The following is a 20,559-nucleotide window of genomic DNA, read 5'->3' as shown; positions in this document are numbered from 1 at the left end:
TGATGTAGTCTATGTAAGCACCAACAGTTAATCAACTGTATCATGCATGTAGATCATATAGTCCATTAGATACTAGCTGAGAAGGAACAACAAAGGGGAGGGGTTGGAAGGGGGAGGAATACAATTATGCTGCAAACTGGCATGAAGCAAACAGGATACGAGATGACAGACAAACATATTTTTGAGGATCACTTGGTTTCTAATACAAGACAAAGTGAAAGCTGTTTTTGACAAGCCTACTTGCTTTATATGTACTTCATATACTGCCTACATTATATCATTTTTAAGCATGGTAAGCTAGAGAAATGGTGCTATCAGGGATGGCAACTTAGTTTCTTCTGCTGTTGCCATCAGTTGTTTTTAAGCCTGTTCTATTCAAAATACCTATCCCGATGTTGGGACAACTGACAATCACGTCACAGTTCAAAAGATTTGTGACACTTATTTACCTTGGCTTTAGCCCATAAAGAGAGATTTTGCTTTCTCTCTCCATCTGTACAGAGTGTAACTACTATAATCTGTCTGGTTAACATGAGTGTGAATTACAGGAAGAAAACCAGGATGAAAGACAACACACCACAGCCAGAAAGACTAAAATGAAATCAGAAGCTGGTCAGCTCTTCCGGTTGCTACCATTTAGATTTGTTGATACCTGAAACACAAATGTACCGAGACACAAATTTTCTAGAGAAACCAGTTCTACTCTAGTAAACTAATCTCTGATCTCGAGAAGGTGCCCAGGGTTGTAATAAACACAGTAAGCAAGATTAATTGTCCTGAAGTGCTTAAAATCTATTGGCTTGATTCTGCTTGTACTAAACCGAGCAAACCAATTTCCAGTCATTACAGTGCAAACAGGAGGAAAAATCACTGGAAAGAAAAACAAATTTAAGTCTGTTTTCAAACAGACACTTTAAACACGAAAGAAGATGTGGATGCACTGCACATCACATCCTCTGTGATTCTGGGGTGTTCCAATGAATTGAGTAGTCTCTACTGAAGAAGCTATGTTACAGTAATATATCTGATGCAAGTAAAACTGGACCCAAAAAAAAATACAGATGCCTTAACAGATTGATTCAGCAGTCAATTCTTATAGATTAAATTTGGTTAAAACTGAGGGCATTCCAAAAACTTACAGTTAAAAGGCATAAAACATAAATCAGAGTATTTTTTCCCTTTTTGGATAACATCCCACTTCTCTTATCAACTCTCTTACTACCCTGTAGTACTAGGAAAGCGGTATTAATTGATAAAGATTAGGCTCAGTTATTTATCCTCCAAATTTCAAAGTAAAGTTAGTAAAAGCAGCAAGGAAATTCATAGCTGAATAAGGATCTTGATGCAATTCCTATGCACAAATGATTAAAATGAAAAATGAAACAAATGGAAGCCTTCTGAACTCTGGATATAAATCCAAACCATGCAACTCCAGCCTACTGACAAAACAGCCCAACCTGACCACAATTTTAAACAAGCAAACCTCTGTCCCTGTCAGTACCAACCACCCACACCGACAACTCCCAGGCTCCCTTCTTCTCATGGTCACCATTACAGAGTTAACTTTTTTGCCATCTCCTTCCTCCAACAGACGGCATTTTTTAACAACATCTTTCTCAACACTTGGCCCAATCCTTCCAGACCATGGATGACAAGGACAGAAACCATTTTTTCAGTAGATACACTGAATTTTAGGACTGCCACCCACCTTACCACTAACTGCTAAACACCAGTTTTCACACCATCAGCCTGTTTCCCATTAGTCACAATGCCTGCCTTCTCAGAAAGGGCTCAAACCCTCCCTGCACAACCAGAGGATGCGTTCAGAGTGAGGTGCCTATGGCCTAACAGAAATGCACATAACTCGCACATCAGAGCAATCTACAGTAAAATAAAAAATTAAAAATGCATGTCTGTAAAAGCAGTAGTTACACATGTCACATGTATCATAGTCACACCACTGTACATCTTGATAATTACCATTTGGGAGTGCATTGAATTGGATTGCATGCAGTTGGGATATCAGTCTGAATCACTATCTCCAATTCAAATAAAAACATACAGTCTCATGAGTATGTCCCTTATATACCTTGTCTCTTCAGCAAGCACAACTAAATCATTATTATAATCCCATTCAGCATACAAATTGCTAAAAACACATTTTATTAAGTCAGAAAGTTGGTCTTGACTTTTTTGTATCAATTGTAACAGCAGTCTAAAACAGAAGAGTCCTTCTACTGCCTGTGTGGGAATCTCCCAGTCATTTGCTTTAACTCTAGCCAACTCCATGGCAGACTTCCTGGCCAGGCCAGTCTTGAACAACACGCCCTGGAATCCATACCAGTTGTTTAAAGATGCTGGGAGCTTTTCTGAATAACAGTAAATTGCTTCCACTTCAAGTAGTTTTCTTAAATAGTAAAAAGAGATTCATAGTCTCATACTGAAGGTCAGGTTTGCAAATCTAATAAAATGATAGATAAGTGAACAAAAATGGACAAGATAATATAACACATCTGTTACTTAACTCCATGTATTTTCCTAACATTTTCTTAATAATTTTTTTTAAAGCATATACAAGTTTGGAAAGCTGTTACGTAGGTTCACCCCATTTTTCTTTACTAAAGTAAATGTAGACACAAGTATATGAAAGGACCAAATGGCAAAATGTAGATAGAGAAAGTAAGAATAGCTGGATCTGGAATAGTCAACTCATGCAATTATCTCCGATCTAAACAGCTGCACCCAATATATACTTTTTGTTTGGACACATCTGTAGATATGATGTGTGTAATTATTATTCATTCAAAAATACAATTTCATGATGCATTTGATTATTTAGGTATAAAACACTTTTAATTCTCAGAGGTGACTAAAAATAGTGATTTTAATTTATTCCTGCTGCCTACAATTACCCACAACCATGTATTTTTAAATATTTCCAGACTATAAAAATTACTAATTTTTGCCACTTGTGTTTATCTGCATTTAGACTTTGATTTGGATAAATTAAGCTCTCAAGTGTTCCTTGCTTTATGAAACTCTGCATGTTGTACACTTCAACACAAATAAATGACTTCTACCATTAGAGGTTTAAATAATGTAATGTATTTCATGCTCAGCCTGAAGCTGGATTCCAATGAAGTTGCTAATGCACGTAATGATTAAGTGTAACTCAAATACTAACTGTGTTGTTGAAAACATGACAGGCAATAATTTGGTCTATTATATTCTGCCATTTAATTCCCTAGTACAGACATTCTCTGACACGTTATGAAGCAATGATTTACAATTACTCAAGCTGCAAAGGTCAGAAAGTGACATTATAATCATCTACACAGAGATCCCTTCTAATGCACAAAAAAACTAGGTAATACCACACAAAAATAGTTTTACTAGAGTAGAAACTTTCTATTTAAGATTTCCCAAACTGCACAAATATAAATAATTAATGTACATTACAGTACATTAAGGTATCCTTGAAAATATAATGTTTTTCCTACTCCCAGAAATAAATTTATGAATAAGTCTTTTTTGCTGGTTAAAAGCAATCTTAAAAGCAGGCTTTCACTAAAAGTAGCCTGCAATTAATAGTAATCAGTTAAAAAATCTGAAAATCTAGAAGATTTTTTAGAACACAGCACACAGGAGTACAGCCAAATTTTTTTAATGCAGCTGATCAAAGCATATCCTTATCTATAAAGAACAAAGATCTATTAGCCAGTGTGCTCGATATAGGGTGAGTATTTTTCTTCAGACATTGTCAAAGCAACCAGTGTCACTAAAATACTAAAGTTTATACAAATCTCTGAACTACTCTTTAACAACAGCATTAACAACAGCAGCAGAAGTGAAGTTATTTCCATGCTTGGGACACAATAACTGTCATCAAAGCTTATTTATACAAGGTTTTAAAAAATAACTGAATTTAGCAAAACACTTATTTAGCAGAACATCATATGACATTTTGAGAACTAACTGCGAAAGAGTTTCAAAGCAAATTGAGAACTAAGGAGCAGAAAGTAAAAAAAGATTAACACCTCCATCCACCAAAAGACCAAAACAAAGGGAAAAAAACCAAAAACAACAACAAAAAACTACAAGAAAGAACTACTGCAGTAAAATACAGAAAAAATCCAGCCTTTTCCAAGCCCCTCCAAATTCCTTTGTGTCTATAATACTTACTTTTGTTCTTAAAACACTTGACTGCTATATATGAAATACTATATGTGTAATAAACATAATAAAGACATTGCTACAAATGCCCTTTCAATTTGTAGGAAGGTGGAAAAAAATGTTCATATGCATGTTTTAAATACTGAAAATTTTCCTAAAAATCCAAACCTACCTTACACCCATCTTCCTCGGTCGATTTTTAAAAAGTCATAAAGGAGAAAAAAAAACAGAAGAAAAAAGCAGCCCATCTTACTCGAAACATATAACTACACCCCCAAAAATTCTGTTTCTGAAATCAAAGGCAAGAAAAAAGCAAAGGAATAGTACACACATTTTTAAATCAAACATTGACTATAAGTTCTGTTCAAAATCTCAATTGCAGAACAATGCATTTTTCATGTTCTACCTAAGGCATAAAATTTTAAAAGTGCATGATAAGCCTTTTCACTGCATTTCACCATGACATGAAACAAAAATTTTAAATGTTGGGCAACCAAGATTTTCTCATCTAACCCAGGTTATCAGCCAATTTTAGAGCCAGACTTTCAAAAATTCAATTCAAACTTGCAGCAGTTTGCTACCCACAGAAAACAGACACTACCCCTGAAATATTTTACATCCATGGGTCTGGAAAAGAAAACAATTAACACACATCTGCGATAAGGAAATGAGTAGCAGACAGTTTATTCCAAATGTTAAAACATTAGTAGTGTCCAATTTCTGTGTCATGTAGTTTCTCTGTGCAGCTGGAGAAAAACAAACCCTGAACTTCAATTAAAAAAAATAAAACAACACAGCAAAATTACTGCCTTTTTCAACAACTAAGTGAATTATATATTGTATATTTTGTAACATGTAAATATGAGGATCATTTCGAAAATTGAGATATAGCAAACCCTTCCTAAAACAGCACAAAAAATATAGCTTTTCCCCTTTTTTTTGTAAGACAAAAATTTCCAAATAATTTGTCTTTTAAAAAAGTGGTATTTTGAGACCACACTACACCATGATGTTGCCCTGTCATTTCACCTTTAAAATTTGGCCAGGTAGATCCAAAACACAAAAATTGCGTTGAAACACAGTTTATCCTCACAACTAGCAGAGGGTTTATTACTACGAATCTAAAAGTCAGAGGATAGAATATTAACTACTGTAGAAAAGAAAACATAGTGCAGGACCTTCTGTTTGTGACAAAATTACAGAGTTAATGTTCCTGAAAGATCACTTCACCTTTTAAAGCATGATTTTTAAAAAGGTAAAATTTATAGCAATTAAAGCTAATGAAGAAATGCAGCATGAGCTGCTTATGTTCAGGAACTAATAGGTCCACTGAGCATTTCTAAGATTATTTAGCCATCAATGATAATGAATTGACATTGTCAGTGGTGTTAATGTACCAATGCTCTATAGTGCCACTAATACGATAGCCAATCCCAGCAATTTTATTTTTTTTTATGTTGCTACTTTATTTTTTTAACTAACACACTACCCAGTCCTTTCAATTAAAAGAGCAGAAATACAGCACAGGCTATTAACACTTTTTTCTCCTTCGCCACATATAGATATGACATGTTCATTATATGGACTACGGATCAAACTGCTCTGGTCATTCCTCCTTCAAATCCTGCTCAATTCTTCAGGACTGTTAGCTACAGCACAAGAATGTCTTTTCCAAATAAAACAGTGTTAGTGTACAATTGTTAAAATACATTTTCGGTGCACATTAAGTGAAATGCAATGATTATTTAAAGACGGACATAAATCAGATTTTTGTGAGCACAGGGTATTGTGGTGTTTGTCTCTTCAGCCCATTATTTTGCCATACCTAAACAGCACAGCTTCATGTTGTTGATGAAAATTAGCAATACAATACTACACAAAAATGGAAAATGAGTACCTGCTTGTAAGGTATGACATGTCAGCAACATACAGTAAGCAATCAGCTTAGGACAGTGACTAACATTCCAATCCAAAGTTTAAATCATTCATACATGTTTTAATCTCTCTCTTGCATAACCACTGTGAATCGCAACTGAGAGTTGTATAATTTCTGAGACAGGTTCTGTCAGACATGTCAATCCTGAAGTGCTAAAATGAGTTTTTGAAAAAATGAGGCACTGTGCCAAATCCTAATAATTTTAATTCTCTGTTTTAAAAAAGATACTGTATTAGTTAATTTGAGATTTATTTTACTTTTCCTCTCACAATGGAATAGTTAACTAATATGATGATTTTTCAGTTTAAGTTAAAAGAGAGAATTGAATAAAGAACGAATTCAAGTTTGTGGACAACTTCCAAAGAACAGAGCTTAGACTTAGCTAAACACTTCTGTGGATCTGCAGCTGTTAACTATCTCCTATGTCAAATTCTTGGCAATTCCTACAGCAGAGATAGTAAATAAATATTTTTTTAAAACAATATAAACCAGCCTACCATGTGCCTTTTACCCAGGCTGCAAAATAAGGAGTAGCACAAGTTATTCTACTATGGATATACAGTGGACTTAAGAATTGGGCTTATACATTTTTATTTCTTGTTTCAAGACGTCAGCAATTAATTTTCTTAAGGGAGCAAACCCATCCAAAGTATCTCATAATGCTGCATGCAAAACTATTTGAAAAACAGAGAGATGAATCAGTGAAAATCACTCATCTGCATCTTCAGCTGAAGATACACTTGTCCTTTAAAATATGTAACTCACTTTGTCCTGAAGTAGATTGGTACACTAAGGCTAAAAAACCTCTCTTGCTGAATATTATCCCCAACATCACACCACACTTTTCATGTGTGCACTGCATCATCTAATTGAACCTGTGCTCCTCTACACATTAGCCATAAGACTGCTATAGCAGATTACATAGGTTTGAGTAAAATATTTTTATTTGATGCATATATTAGTTAATTTCTTCAGCATAATAACATTAAAATATATTTTTAATCAGAACTAGGGTATTAAAATCCAACTTTGAATGTCCTATGATGTACCATATATGCCATGGCATTTTAAAACCTTTTAAACATTTCTGCTAAATTAATTAGTTTTGCATTAAGGACTCTCAATGCCTCCTATTAAATGCAACGCATTTGAAGGACAATTAAACATTATGAACGATCCTTCTGAGGAAATAACGATTGTAAAAAGAAAAACAAGATTTTTTGGGTAACAAACAGGAACACAAGCATACATAAAAGACTTCAATTTATTTTAAGTCTTATGCCTGCAATATTTTAGATCCGTTTGTTTGAAAAACCTGTCTTCTGTTTTGTTTTCATAAAGAATGAAAACCCTAATGGAGTCCAGAAATCTGTTAATGGTACTAAAATTATAACAGTATAGCAAAAGAAAAAACCCCACACAGTAAAGTCTATATTATATATTTTTTATGTCTTTAAATGGAATTTACAGTTCTCTCTGGCAATGTGAATGAACATCCTATAATTTAGTCAATTTACAGATTACAGGTTCAAATTGACCTTGTAGCCCATAAAATTGCTCATCTTCAGTGCAGGATTAGAAGTGGGAAAAGAATGTCATAACTGTATTTAAGGAATTTACCATAACAATGGAAAGGAGGATATGCATGCATAATTTTAGCCACTCTTGCTCACATCACAGTTTTCAACTCTGAAACAATGCATATCCTGCGCTCTTCTCCTGGTTAACCATGGTGGAGACTCTTTCAATTTACTCACCCACAGACATGACACTTGTATTCCCTCATCCCAAGGTGCCTCTTGACATGGTTTCTGGCATCTCCGAGCTGAGCTGTTGCAAAGTGGCATATCTTGCACTTGAATGGCTTTGATCCTAAGTAAAATTTAGCATAAGATATGAGTTGAATTAGAATAAAATATCACCCACGGTTAAAGAAATAAAAAATCCTGAGAAAAAAATAACCTTTTAAAAAGCCTATCCCACATTTAACCTGTTTGAGATTTTTGCCTAATAAAAAAGGTATCTTGTACATAAATTTGTAACTCCCAGGACACAGACAGTATACACTATAAATTACTCACTCAAGTTTCCTAAAGTTCAACATCACAGAAAATACTCTATTAACTTTGAATTTGTTCTTTTTCTTATCATTAAAAACCCCACAAAATACATTGAATGAGGACAATATAGTAGGTAGATAACGCTTCAACAAGATGGCAGAAGTTGTTCTACCTCTTTCTCCATTTCCAAGGAAATAGTCTTAAAGAGGCTTGGTATCGGTGTAAACTGTAAAATGTACTTGTTTTTTAAGTAAATATTTTTAAAGCAAAGTAATTTTACAAGTCTTCCGACTTTGAATAGATTTCACATTAGCATTGGTATTTCAGATTTGTTCTGTCACACACAGAAAATGATTCATCACCTAGCTATTGTAATGGCATGCAATGTATGAATATACAGTGGATAAAATATTATGCCTTTATGACTGTTTTATGGTCAAGAATTTATGATTATTCTGCAAAACAGAAGTATTGACATTTTGGCTATTATTTATTTCAAGAACAAACTTTAATACTAAATGTCTGCTGCAAACCAAAGAACTCTGAAATTATTTCTCCAAGGAAGAAGTATCAGCCTATTTCTCGTATCCCATCAGTTCAGAAAAAAATCAAATTATTTGTCTATCTTAATTAACAGTGATCCACTCTCAAGATGGAAAAACTGGTTTTTTACTGACATAGTTAAATTGGGCACATGTCAGTCTCCATGTTATTATGCAGCAACACTATTCTAGTAGCACTTTACAATTTTCTGACCACTAAATCCTTAAATCAATAAATCAAAATCATGGAATTGCAGTTAAAAGTAAGTACAATATGGTCACAGAGTCTTCATATTATGTTTAATATATGTTTTGTGAAGTACTTCTTCCAATACAGTTAAGCATAATATGAAATATGGGATCTTTAATAAATATACATAAAGAGTTCTGATAAGAAAAATGTTGCACTATACCATACTTGATCAATGACCCTTTTTGCTTTGCCCTTGAAAACAGAACATCCTCCAAGAATGCAGAGGTGAAATTGAGGATCTTAGTAAAAATTTTTAGAGTCTTAAATTTCAATTTAATTCCCAAAAGCTAACGAAAAATGAAGCATTTAATTTTAATCTTCTAACTGAAATAAAAAAGTCAACAGTACTAAGCACTGGCAGACAAGGTTGAATATTTCACAGTTCAATGACAATGAAGCCAGATCTCTTAATACTTCCATTTCTACTGTTGGAAGTAGATGTAAAATATATTTAGCACCTCAATGGTTATATCTAGTCAGCTTTATATGTTTAAATGTCAAAAGCAGGTTCAGACTGCAGCTCACAGCAATCACATTCTATCCATCACTCTAAAAAACTCCAGTTTATTTAAATGATCCTGATAAAACTAAATTAATCATTAATTTGGTGACATTTCAAATCAACACTGCATTCTACAAAGATATCCCTGCAAATAAAGAAAACTATCTTTGCATTAAAAGAATATTAAAAGTTGACGTTTTAACTTATGATCTTTAATTGCACAATTAATAACATCAAGACCACAGTCGGAGAGGATTTTTTTAAATCTATTGGTGTTTATACTGCTCTTTTTCTCACAGAATTCAAATACCATGTGGATTCAATCCTATGTTCCCCTAGTTTCTCTGCTACTGATTAAATTGTAAATTTGTTCCTCATTCTGTTACTGCAGGTGTCCCACAGGGCTTCCATGCAAGACCTTTGCTGTTTTCCATTTACATGACTCCTTTGTGTAGGACTTGAGTTAAGACCAATTGTGGCTACGGTGTGCTGACAATACAGAAATGTATTATTCTGTTGACTGCTCTCATCCAAAAACCACTGAGGCCTTGAAGGTTTTTGATTTTTTTTCCTCAGATCCAGAGCTGAATATCTGTTAACATCTCCATTTAAACTCCATGAAAATTCAAGTGCAGGCAAGCTCCTCAGTACTTATCACCTAAAATAAAAGCAGCATATCTCCCTTTTAGGTTGCTGGTGCCAAATTTGTTCCAGTATGTTCTTGAATGGAGCAACCCAAAATTTTATATTAAAAATGAAGACAGTAGACTAAGAGTTAAACTAACAGGGAAAAAATAAAATCTGTATTTGCCGTAAAGCTATCTGAAACAATGTTGAAGCAATAAACCATTTCTTAGTCATATTTATCACAAACTTTAATAGTCCTCTTATGCTGTTGTCATAGATTTGCACTTAGCTTTTAGTTCTCAGAAAAATGATAAAAATACTTTCATTATAGCATCTTTCCAACCAAATTACTTAAAAAAAAACCCAAAAGCAAACAAAACCAGGATTACTTTACCCACAAGTTATGGCATGGAAAACAAGTGTACATTTTCTGATGGTAGCAGTAAACAGTAAGACTCTTAACAAGAGAATTAGGGGAAATTCAAACCAACCAACCAACAAAAAACAAAACAAAACAAAAACACAACAGTAACAAAAAAAGTAAAAACAATAAACCACCACCACACCAAACTGAAAATAAGACTAAATTTAAGAGTTCTAATCAGGCAGACGCAAACCATGCTCCTGTTTTATAACAAAAGACTCGAGTTCATAGTCCTCACTTTACATTAGGACAATACAGACCCAAAGCTGTAAAAAAGAAATCACTGTCTCAGCTTTAAGCCAGGCAAAGGCAACATCATTGTACCTGCAGGCATAGCCGTGTTCCTAGCTCAGGCCCAATACAAAGTGGGCAGAGCCACATGAAATATCATTGTACCATTTCCTCCTATGTTTAGGACAAGGGAGTAAGATACCACACTTACATTGGACAAAACTGACATTAATGGAGAAATCTGACAAGAAAAGAAACAAAGATGATGTGGTTGCAGGTGATTTTTCCTCAGATGTTGATTGTTAATTAAGTTTATGGGACCTCCATCAATTGCGAACTAAAAAGTCTTCCACCTCTACTACTCCTTTTATTCTTCTTTACACTTCCTCATTTTCACTTGTCAACATTTGATGGACTTATTTGTTATGTCCTCTCTAGCAAAGCTTTCCTTTCATTTGCAATGTGAAAATCTCCTACCTCCTAAATGGTATCTTGAAACATTATTTTTCTATTAATGGAAATCATTAGTTATATCTTCGTAAAACTTTCCCTTCCCTTCCCCCTACCAACCCAAACCATCACTAATTACTCAATTTAAAAAAAAGGCAAGGAGTTGGGTATGGCTACACACACATACACACATATATAAACATATGTATACACATCCAGATGCTGAAGAAAGATCTTTTTAAAAGCACATAATCAGAAAAATAAATGGGAAAATGTTCAGCCATGCTCCTATTATGTACCTGTTGTTACCCTTGAACAGATGAGAAACTGGAAATACTGTAATTTGCCTCACTAATGTTACAAGTCAGTGTATATACAGTTGGTGGAGTAGGTCATTTCCCTCTGCCACCACTCCCAATAACCTAAAAATATTTGTTTCTTATTAAACTGCATCCATTGTGATACAGATTGGAAGAAAAGGTTCTATAAGACACAAAGAAAACCACAAATATGAAAATATGTATTAGAAGAGAAAGACTTCTTCCCATTAACTATTAATAAAAATCTCCGCATTACTATTTATATGAATAAGCAAAGAATAAGAAAAGTATTTCATTTAAGGGTGCAGTGAGAGAGGGCAGATAAAACTCGATTCTGTAACCCTTCTATACCTCTGCACGCACCACCAAAAAGTGACTTGCAAAATTAAACGTATTCTTTTACTGCTTTGCATATTTAGTGCTATCCGAAAGCACAATAAAAATATACTCCATGATAAGTCCTACACACAAGATGTTAAAAAGTACACTAACTTTTACTTAATGTTACAATCAATGATGTAACTTATGTAAGTAGGGTTGCTTTGTCATATATTGATAGTTACCTCACTTTCACATCCACATTAACTTGATTTTAAATGCAATTAATACATACAGTCAAGGAAGACTAATGGACTACATTCTGCACTTAACCTGGTGGACATTTTCAAATGGCACAAGTGACCAGTGCAAACCTATTTTGCATTGTAAACGACTAAATAAATCTTAATGGATTAAGAATGATCAGCTATCAACACACAAGGGAAATTAAGTGCTGAAATGCCTACATTGATTATTTTAAATTATTAGCCTTACTCTGTTCTTGAATTTGTATGCTTTTAGTGAGCTTTAACACATTTACAAGACTTATTGACTATAATTACAAGAGAATTCAAGTAATGGACACATCAATTATAAGCAACATGTCTTGACCAGACAGTTGCATAAAGAATTCTAAAGAGAGCTCCATTAGCATCCTCCCCCTTAGTTTTATTCAGTTTTATCTGCCGTAAGAGGGCATATTAAGGGCTTATACAGCTGTTCTGACCATGTGAACACAAGCATCCTTCTAAAGACTTAACACTGCATTCAAAGTTGGATATTAGCTGAAGCAATACAGATAACTACGTTATTGACAGGACAGAAGTAATGCTGAAAGTATTAAGTATGTGAGTTATTGGCATACATGAATACTGCAGTTATAGTAAAATACTTTGAAAGGTTTGAAATATAATGTCCATGTTCCCCAAGATTAATTTAAGGATTTGTTGTCCAGTCACGCCCTTGCCTTTTCATAAAAAAACCTTAGAAAACTATTTTAGGATTATGTCAGGAATTACCATTCTTTTATGTTTCTTTTCTCATACCTTTTTGTTCTCTTCATTGTAACCATGCACTAAGTTTCAAATACTGCATGAATTTAAACTATAGCTTCCATAATAAGCCATTATTTAAAAGTACAGTAAAATAAACCTTACAGTTTTAATGAAAATATGTTCATTGAAATGTGAATTTATTATTCAAATCCACTCATAAATTCAACCATGGAGACACCACTTGTCTAAGCAGAGCTTAGTGATTTAGAAAAGCTGTCTATTTAAAATAAAGAATGTATGGCAGGTTTATAGAAACATCGCAGTGAATTTTTACATAAATTTAGAACTGCAGCTTATGCATTTTTCTGCAGAAATGTTTTTAAATTTTCCACTTAAAATTAAACATAAAAATGAATTGAAAGTGTGATCAGCACAGAAACTAAATCAGATGCTATGTCCCTGTGCATCACATCAGCACTGCACACCACCTTCCAAAAAGGTTGACCAGTTCCAATCCCTATAACTCATTTCTACGAAAACCTCTTGTTGTATCTTATTGGTATTTATTTAGGAGTGATGTAATATAAAATGTCTAGCCTGAAACATTATGTAAGGCTGAAAGTTTCATTGAATTGAAATTAAATAAACAATTTGGATATTAAACAAGTGCAAGGAAGAGAAAATTAGAAAACCAACTAACTGTTCTCTCAAACATCATCATGTCATTACATAAAATTAAGAACCACTCACTGGTTACAATTTAGATTAAAATGACGAAAATCTCTCTATATGAAACAAAAAGCAGAAGGGTGACTGCACTTAAAATGTTCTTATATTTTCTGCCCCTTGATTAGTGTATTTTCATACCCCTTTAGGTAATTTTGAATTTCATCAGGGGCTCATCAGGCAATACAAATGCCAGTTCATAAGAAATGTTAAAGAAATTAACAAGCAGAAAAAGAACAATGGCATAAGTCACTCTCTTTGAAAGAGACCACTTGCAAAGAGAGTATTCCATACCTGTATGGGTACGGATGTGAGCTAGGAAGGCCATGGAATTGCTACTTCTACACATCTTCCCACAATACTTGCAGACATTGCCTTGGTTCTCTTCCCTCTCCCTGTTTATTTGCTCAGTGTCTTCCACAATGTATTTATTCACTTCGCGCAGCAGCTCTTCATGTTGCTCTTTGATGTGGAGAAACAAGCTTTGCTCCGAATCGAAGGGCTCCGTGCACTTCAAACACTTAAAGGTTGCGCCTCCTTCAGGCAGCTCCTCCACACTTGCCTGCTCATTTCGCAAGTGCCCAGCACTGGCCAAGTGCTGGTGAAGGTTGCTCTCCGTGTAAAATGATTTTCCGCAAAGTAAGCAATGAAAATGTTTTTCCTTTGAAGGATGTTTCATGGCTATGTGAACATTTAGTCCGCTCAAACCATCTGCTAGAAAACCACAGTCATCACAGCGAATACGTGTCGATTCCCCAAGGGAAATTCCTTCTGACTTCTTCTTTTTCCCACCACTTGGTGAAGTGTCTGCTTTCGTGGTGAGCTCATTAGCTTTCACTGCACCCGGCACCTGTCCTTCTGCAGACTGGTCAGTGGCCTCCCCATCCTGATGACTTTTTAACCTTACTATAGAAGAATCAAACTTGCCAAAATTTTGTGTTGCCTTTCCTTTATCATCACCACTGATAATTGTTCCTAAAGGCTCATTACTACTTTCTTGCATGCCTTCAGCTGTTGAGCCATCTGCCTCCCAAACATTGTTATTTATAGTTACTTCAGCTTCATGTTGTGCTTCCATAAGGGCTTCTTCCTCCTCCCCAGTAGGATCCTCTCTGAAACTTCTGTCACCATCTAAACTATGCATATTTTGTACCATTTCTCCAGTGTTTCCAGAAAAATTTGATTGCTCTACTGCACTACTTGTTTCTGGAAGACTTAGCATAAGTGGGTTATTTTTCTTCAGTGATTTTATTTTGAGACTGTCTTTGTTTCTACACTCCACTTCAGGGTTTTCACTATTTTCTTCCAAGCTTTCCTCACCTTTTCCTGAATTCAAGTTTGTGTTGCTTGATCTATTTTGATTTTCTGCAGTGCAATCATCATCTGAGTTAAGCAGCTCCTGGCCACGCTTCCTTTTCTGCACCTCACAAGTACCTGTTTCTTGAACTGATACTTCCTTGGAAAGTGCAGCAACTTTATCTTTCTGAGGTGTTTGCTGGAATCCTTCACAAAAAAGGTTTTCTCCTCCATTTTTAGACTCCCCATCAAGTTCATCTCCTACTGCATTTTGGGAACTGACATCTTTAGGGGTTCCTGGAGATGTATTTTCATCTAAGACAGTACACGCAGTCAAGCTTTTACTCATATGATCACCTTGTGCTGCATCATTGGCACATTCTGTTTCACCTGAAACAGTTTTCAGTTCTCCTGTGCTGTGATGGTTCTCCTCCTGAGGCAAAGCAGTGCCTTCTTTAGCAATATTTGCTGTATTTGCTTCCTCCCCGGAAGAAGAATAAACATAAGATTCTCTTCTAATTTTATGTTTCTCTGTTGCTGCATGCCTAATCATCTCTCTGCGAGTAACAGCATAGTAGTCACAAGCCATGCAGTAGTATTCAAATTGTTTTGTATGTTTTCGCTTCACATGCAGCTCTAAAGAAGCAGCAGAATGAGCAATGAAGTTGCAGTGTACACACTTGTTGTCATTTGCACCCATTGCTCTTCGCTGGAATCTTGGGTCACCATCTTGAGCAACCCTCGCTGGTTCCAGAGGTACACGTTGGTTTATATTTAATGGATTGGTAGCAGGCTGCAAATCTGGCAGCCTACTGGCATTTATAACTTTTAACTCAGTATCTCCTCGCTCAACTTCCTGATTGTCTAAGACAGAATTTTCCAAATCTGGTGACTGGCCACCATCCTCAACATGTTCATACAAGGCAGTCATGGGGCTGTTAACCTTCTTGATCATGGATTCAAAATTACCTCCTTCAGGGCTAACGATGATCTCCGAGTTCTGTTTTCCACATCCTTCTATTTCAACACGACTTTTGTGTTTTTTGGTTGCACAGTGGCGTTCCATATCTCCTTTGGTTACAGTGTAATAATTGCAAACCTTACACAAATAGCTGTACTGATGACTATGCTTTCGCCTGATGTGAACAGTCAAATTAGTAACACTGGAGGCCAAGAGACCACAATGGGTACAGGTCCTAGAAATAGCGCCTTTCAGTTTTCCTCTTTTGGGTGCATTAGCTAAAACCAACTCATTTTCACCAATCCTTTGATCAAGTGGAACAACTTCCTTATTTCTTGATATGGTTTCTACAGAAGAGGATGAAACATGTATAATTTCTTTATCTAACTGAGTATTTCCGCTCCCAGAAACGGAAGTATCCACCACTGGTTTAATACCGCCAACACCAACACAAACCTTTACAATACATTCTTCAAAACGTAGTCCAATGTTGTTTTTCCTGGCATTTTCAAGATGTTTGCTTCTTTTGATATGCTTCTCCATTCCTTCCTTACTCAGTGAGTAAAGATTACATGCTTTGCAAAGGAAGTGATATTCTTGTGCATGTCGGAGTTTTATGTGCCTTGTAAGAACTGTGGAAGATCTTGTCTTATAAAAACACTTTTTACATTGAAATTGGGTTTTATTCAGAACAGAATGCTTTAGTTCATTTCTATGACTTATGAAGGAAGAGTCTGGAGTTTTTGCTTGCATTGATACTTCCATTTCACTCGCAAGTCTTTGGCTATTATTTGATACTGAGTCAGTGTAAGTTACCACTTGCAAGGTCTGATCACTGTTACTCAATGGAGTAGCTTGCTGAAATAATGAACCATTGTGTTTCTCATTTTTTTGATGATTTATCAGCTCTTCTTCCAATTGAAAAAAAAGAATGCAAGTTGGACAACTATGGGACATATTATGCACTTCACTCATATGGCTTTGAAGGTTCATCACGTTCAAGGTGCTAAATGAACAGAGCTCACAATTAAAGCTACAATCACCCATCTGGTGTTTACTGTCCTGACAGTGCTGCTTCATGTCTTCCCTGACTCCAGATGAATAGCTACACATCTGACAATGAAACTGGACCCTTTTTGTATGAAGCTTCGCAACATGAGTTTCCAAACTTCCTCTGTTCTGAAAAACATGACCACAATCCATACAAGTATGGAGAGTACCATGATCAGCAGTAAGTTTAACATCAGAATCTTTAGCACCTGCAGTGCTAGAAGAAAGGGTATTTGGCTTATCTTCAGTAAGATCTTGAATTTCTGCAGTAGCATTGCAATTACTTTTAGCATCAGTTTCTAATTCTGTATGTGACATAGGACTTGAATCACCAGGTTTAAGCTGCGTGCTGGAAATATGCTGTATGTGTACTCTCCGAGTTTCAGACTTGTCTCTCTTACTATTGCCCAACAAGCTGTACCTTCTTTTAACCTGCCTTTTTAATCTGAAAGATCTGCTCTGTCCAAATGGAGACCTTAACAGGAGAACGTTTCTTTTATGTTTCAGTCTATTAAATCTCCTTGTCCTGTGTAAACTGTTAAGTGGCTTTTTGGTAGTTAGAGGGAATTCTGTTTTCTGCAAGATATTTTCTGATGGTCCCGGTATTTCTAGTTTTTCAGTATGAACTTCATCATTTCCTCGTATACCAGAAGAAAGCAATGTTTCTTCTGTCATAGTATCTGTTTTTTCAGTGGGAGTATTTGAAGATGGTATCATTTCAACAAGTTCACTGCCATCATTTTGTTTAGGCAAGCTTACTTTTGAGCCTTTCAGTGTAGTGCAAACACTTAATTCTTTTGCATCAGCAGTTCTTGTCTGTAATTTATTGGTCCCAAGTTTTGCTCTGACTTTCCTGTCTTCGGTTGCAGTAGACTGTTGGTTTTTAAAGGATTTTTTTGTCAATATCTGTACAAAACCTCCCCGTGCAGCAAGATTTTGGCGTCGAAGATGAGTCTTGCCAAGGAAATGAGAATTCAGGAGACTCTCTTCAGCACTCTGAAAACCACAAAGTTCACAACAAAAGATCTTGGATTTCTCATGTCGCTTAACATGCATATGCACTGAACCACATTCATCTATGCAACTGCCATGAGGGCGTATTTGCTCTTTTGATGGTTTAGAGAGGCTCTCTAAATGTTTATGTTTTTCCATATCAGAGGAGGAAGGTAAACCCTCATCACTTATTTTGCCTTTAAGATCTTTCTCTATGTTTCCAACTGTACAGACACCACTGATGTCTTCTGAAGAAGAAAACTTATCAGGAACAGTAGCTGACACCTCTTGCGAATGTTTATTTTCCTTGTGAATGGAATCATCATCAGCACATCTGAAATCGTAATGTAGGCACAGGATATCTGAATTAAATATGTCACTACCCGGACAACTGGTGACTCCTTCCTTCTTTACAGCTCCAGCTATCAGACTATCTGCTTCTCCAGCTAAAACTTTTTGTAATTTCCTTCCACTATCTTTCATGTCTTCTGAAGAACTCTGCTTTCTTTTTCTGGAGACATTTTCAGGTTTGTCTGCTTCAACAACATCCAGGTTTGGTGATCCTGACAGCGCTCTTTTGTTTGTGCCATTCTCTTTTCCTTTCTTTTCAAGGTCCTCGAACACTTCATCTGATATAAGCCTTGTTTTCTGCTGAGATGAAGAGTCACATTCAGCATTTTCTCCTGATGTATTTCTGGAGGATTCTTCTGTCAACTCAACTTGTAAATTCTCATCAACATCATCTCTCTTCTTATTTTCCTCCTCATCCATCCTTAACATTGATATTATCAATTGTAGATCATTTGGCTTTGTACCTACAAAACGAAATAGTTATTATTAGTCTTTTATGCACAATCAAAAGTTGAAAAAACTCCTGCAGTATAGAAAATTAAAATCATGGCAGAAAGAAAGATACAATGAGAGATATGAGGCTACATTTTCAGCATGGTATCTAAACCACCTTCTAGGCACTTGGTTACAGGGCTCTCACTGTGATGAGCACCATGTGAGCAAGCACCAGATGCAATAGTTTTTGTGTAATCAAGTAATCTACTACATACTTAAACTCGGGCAGACAAGCCTGACCTTGTTTCTGCAAGCATATTTTGGGCACAAAATACTAAAAGCTTTCAGGGAACTGGTCATGGATTGTTTAACTGTTCCGGAACTAGAAATGCAGGTTCCCAAATTTAAAAGCTCCAAGGAGGAAATAATCATGACTTATAAGAATTATGCAACAACAAACAAAATAAAGTCAACATAAACGTTAAACACTGTAAGTATGCAGCTTGCTTTTCTTCCTTGGCTTAGATTACCTGCCGAAGAGGGAAAACACAAATAGAGCCATATTCTAAAAGATTATGCCGCAAGTATCATCTCATCATTCCTAAAATACCCTGTAAAATTTCATTTCCCAACTGTGGAGGAAGGAGGAGAAAAAAAAGTCATGAAATAGCAGTGCAGAAAAGCGCAGCACCTTTGAAACCCAACCATCCAAATCCAGCTACCAAAAGCTTTGGCTCAACTGTCCAGTGTGACCTTCCTGTTCCCAAAAAGATGTCACCACTAGAAAACTGATGCTACCAACACAGTTTTTAAGAGGGATGGGGGTGGGAAATCAAATCTTGACATTTATTACCTTTTCATTTTGATATGAAGCAACTGAGAATTGAAAATGCATTTCATTTTAACAGATGATTAAATACTAAATGTTTATCTATGTGCTTTACACTATGATTTAAACATCAATTTGTTTCAGATCCAAGTATTCGGTTTTTTGTTCAGTTACTCACTGAATGAGGCCATGACCACAACTGTAAGTACTTCCTGACAAGCTTAAGTAATTGCAATGTTGATACAGATAACGTAGGGTACAAAAACCCATTCAAGTACATGCTAAAAAAAATAATTATGCTTAATTTTGAGGACAAAGTAAGAAAGGATTAAACTGAGAAAATACATTCAAATTAGTTGGACGAGGGAAGTAAAAAAGTGTTTTCTGCTTAAGAATAATTTATGGACAGCCCCTAAGGAATTGAGTGCACATTAGTTGAATACATTGAACAGTTTTTCAACTGTAGGTTGCTCATTGAGCTAAAGCACTGACCAAACCCATACCAAGCTAGTTACACCTAAATAACAAGAGAACAACCACCTCCAGATCACAATAGCCTTTTGTGGGATCACAATATTGCTCCTCTAAACGTAGTTTTCTGATTCTTATACACTATTGTTTTTCTTTGTTCACTAAACCATGAGAGGAACTATCACAATTAGTAAGAATTAAAACAGTCAGATCTATATTCTCAGCTCAGTCAGCATATTGTATGTTCAAAAACACTAAAGCAAATAATAGCAAGACCAGAGAAGCCTCTGAAGTGCAAGCTTACCCCAAAAAGGTTTATGAGCACTGTTTGGGATACAGAAAAAAAGACTGGATTAAAATTATGTTGTTTAACTGCAGTACTGGTTTATTTATATAACTTGCAAAATATCAAGTTACTTCAGTGATCAGTGCCACCAGTTCATGCTTAAATGTTTGCACACAGCAGCCGTGGGTCCCTTCCCTCGCTGCACCTCCACTGCAGGTTCCCACCCTACCACTGAGACCTGACTACTCTTCCCTTGCATGGCCTGGGGAAGAACAGCAGGGGGTTTTTTTGCTGTACATGACAATTTGCAATCTCAAACCAATTCTCCAT

At 35.6% G+C, this 20,559-nt stretch overlaps 1 protein-coding gene across 5 annotated transcripts in view; it reads right to left on the bottom strand.

Moving 5' to 3' along the window:
• The window catches only part of ZNF407 (zinc finger protein 407), a 334,117-nt gene that overhangs the window by 289,545 nt on the left and 24,013 nt on the right, over window positions 1-20,559 (bottom strand). For all 5 annotated transcript variants that reach the window (XM_027650921.1, XM_027650926.1, XM_027650925.1 and 2 more), the window contains exons 2-3: window positions 13,852-18,672; window positions 7,867-7,981 (exon numbers count right to left, since the gene is read on the bottom strand). In XM_027650921.1, the coding sequence (XP_027506722.1) occupies window positions 7,867-7,981; window positions 13,852-18,637 (4,901 nt within the window). In that variant the 5' untranslated portion in view covers window positions 18,638-18,672. The remainder of the gene's footprint in view (window positions 1-7,866; window positions 7,982-13,851; window positions 18,673-20,559) is intronic.

This window comes from Corapipo altera, unplaced genomic scaffold (assembly GCF_003945725.1).
Source record: "Corapipo altera isolate COAL_440 unplaced genomic scaffold, ASM394572v1 24, whole genome shotgun sequence".
In the NCBI taxonomy this organism is placed as follows: domain Eukaryota; kingdom Metazoa; phylum Chordata; class Aves; order Passeriformes; family Pipridae; genus Corapipo; species Corapipo altera.
This window is presented reverse-complemented; position numbering and strand designations above follow the sequence as displayed.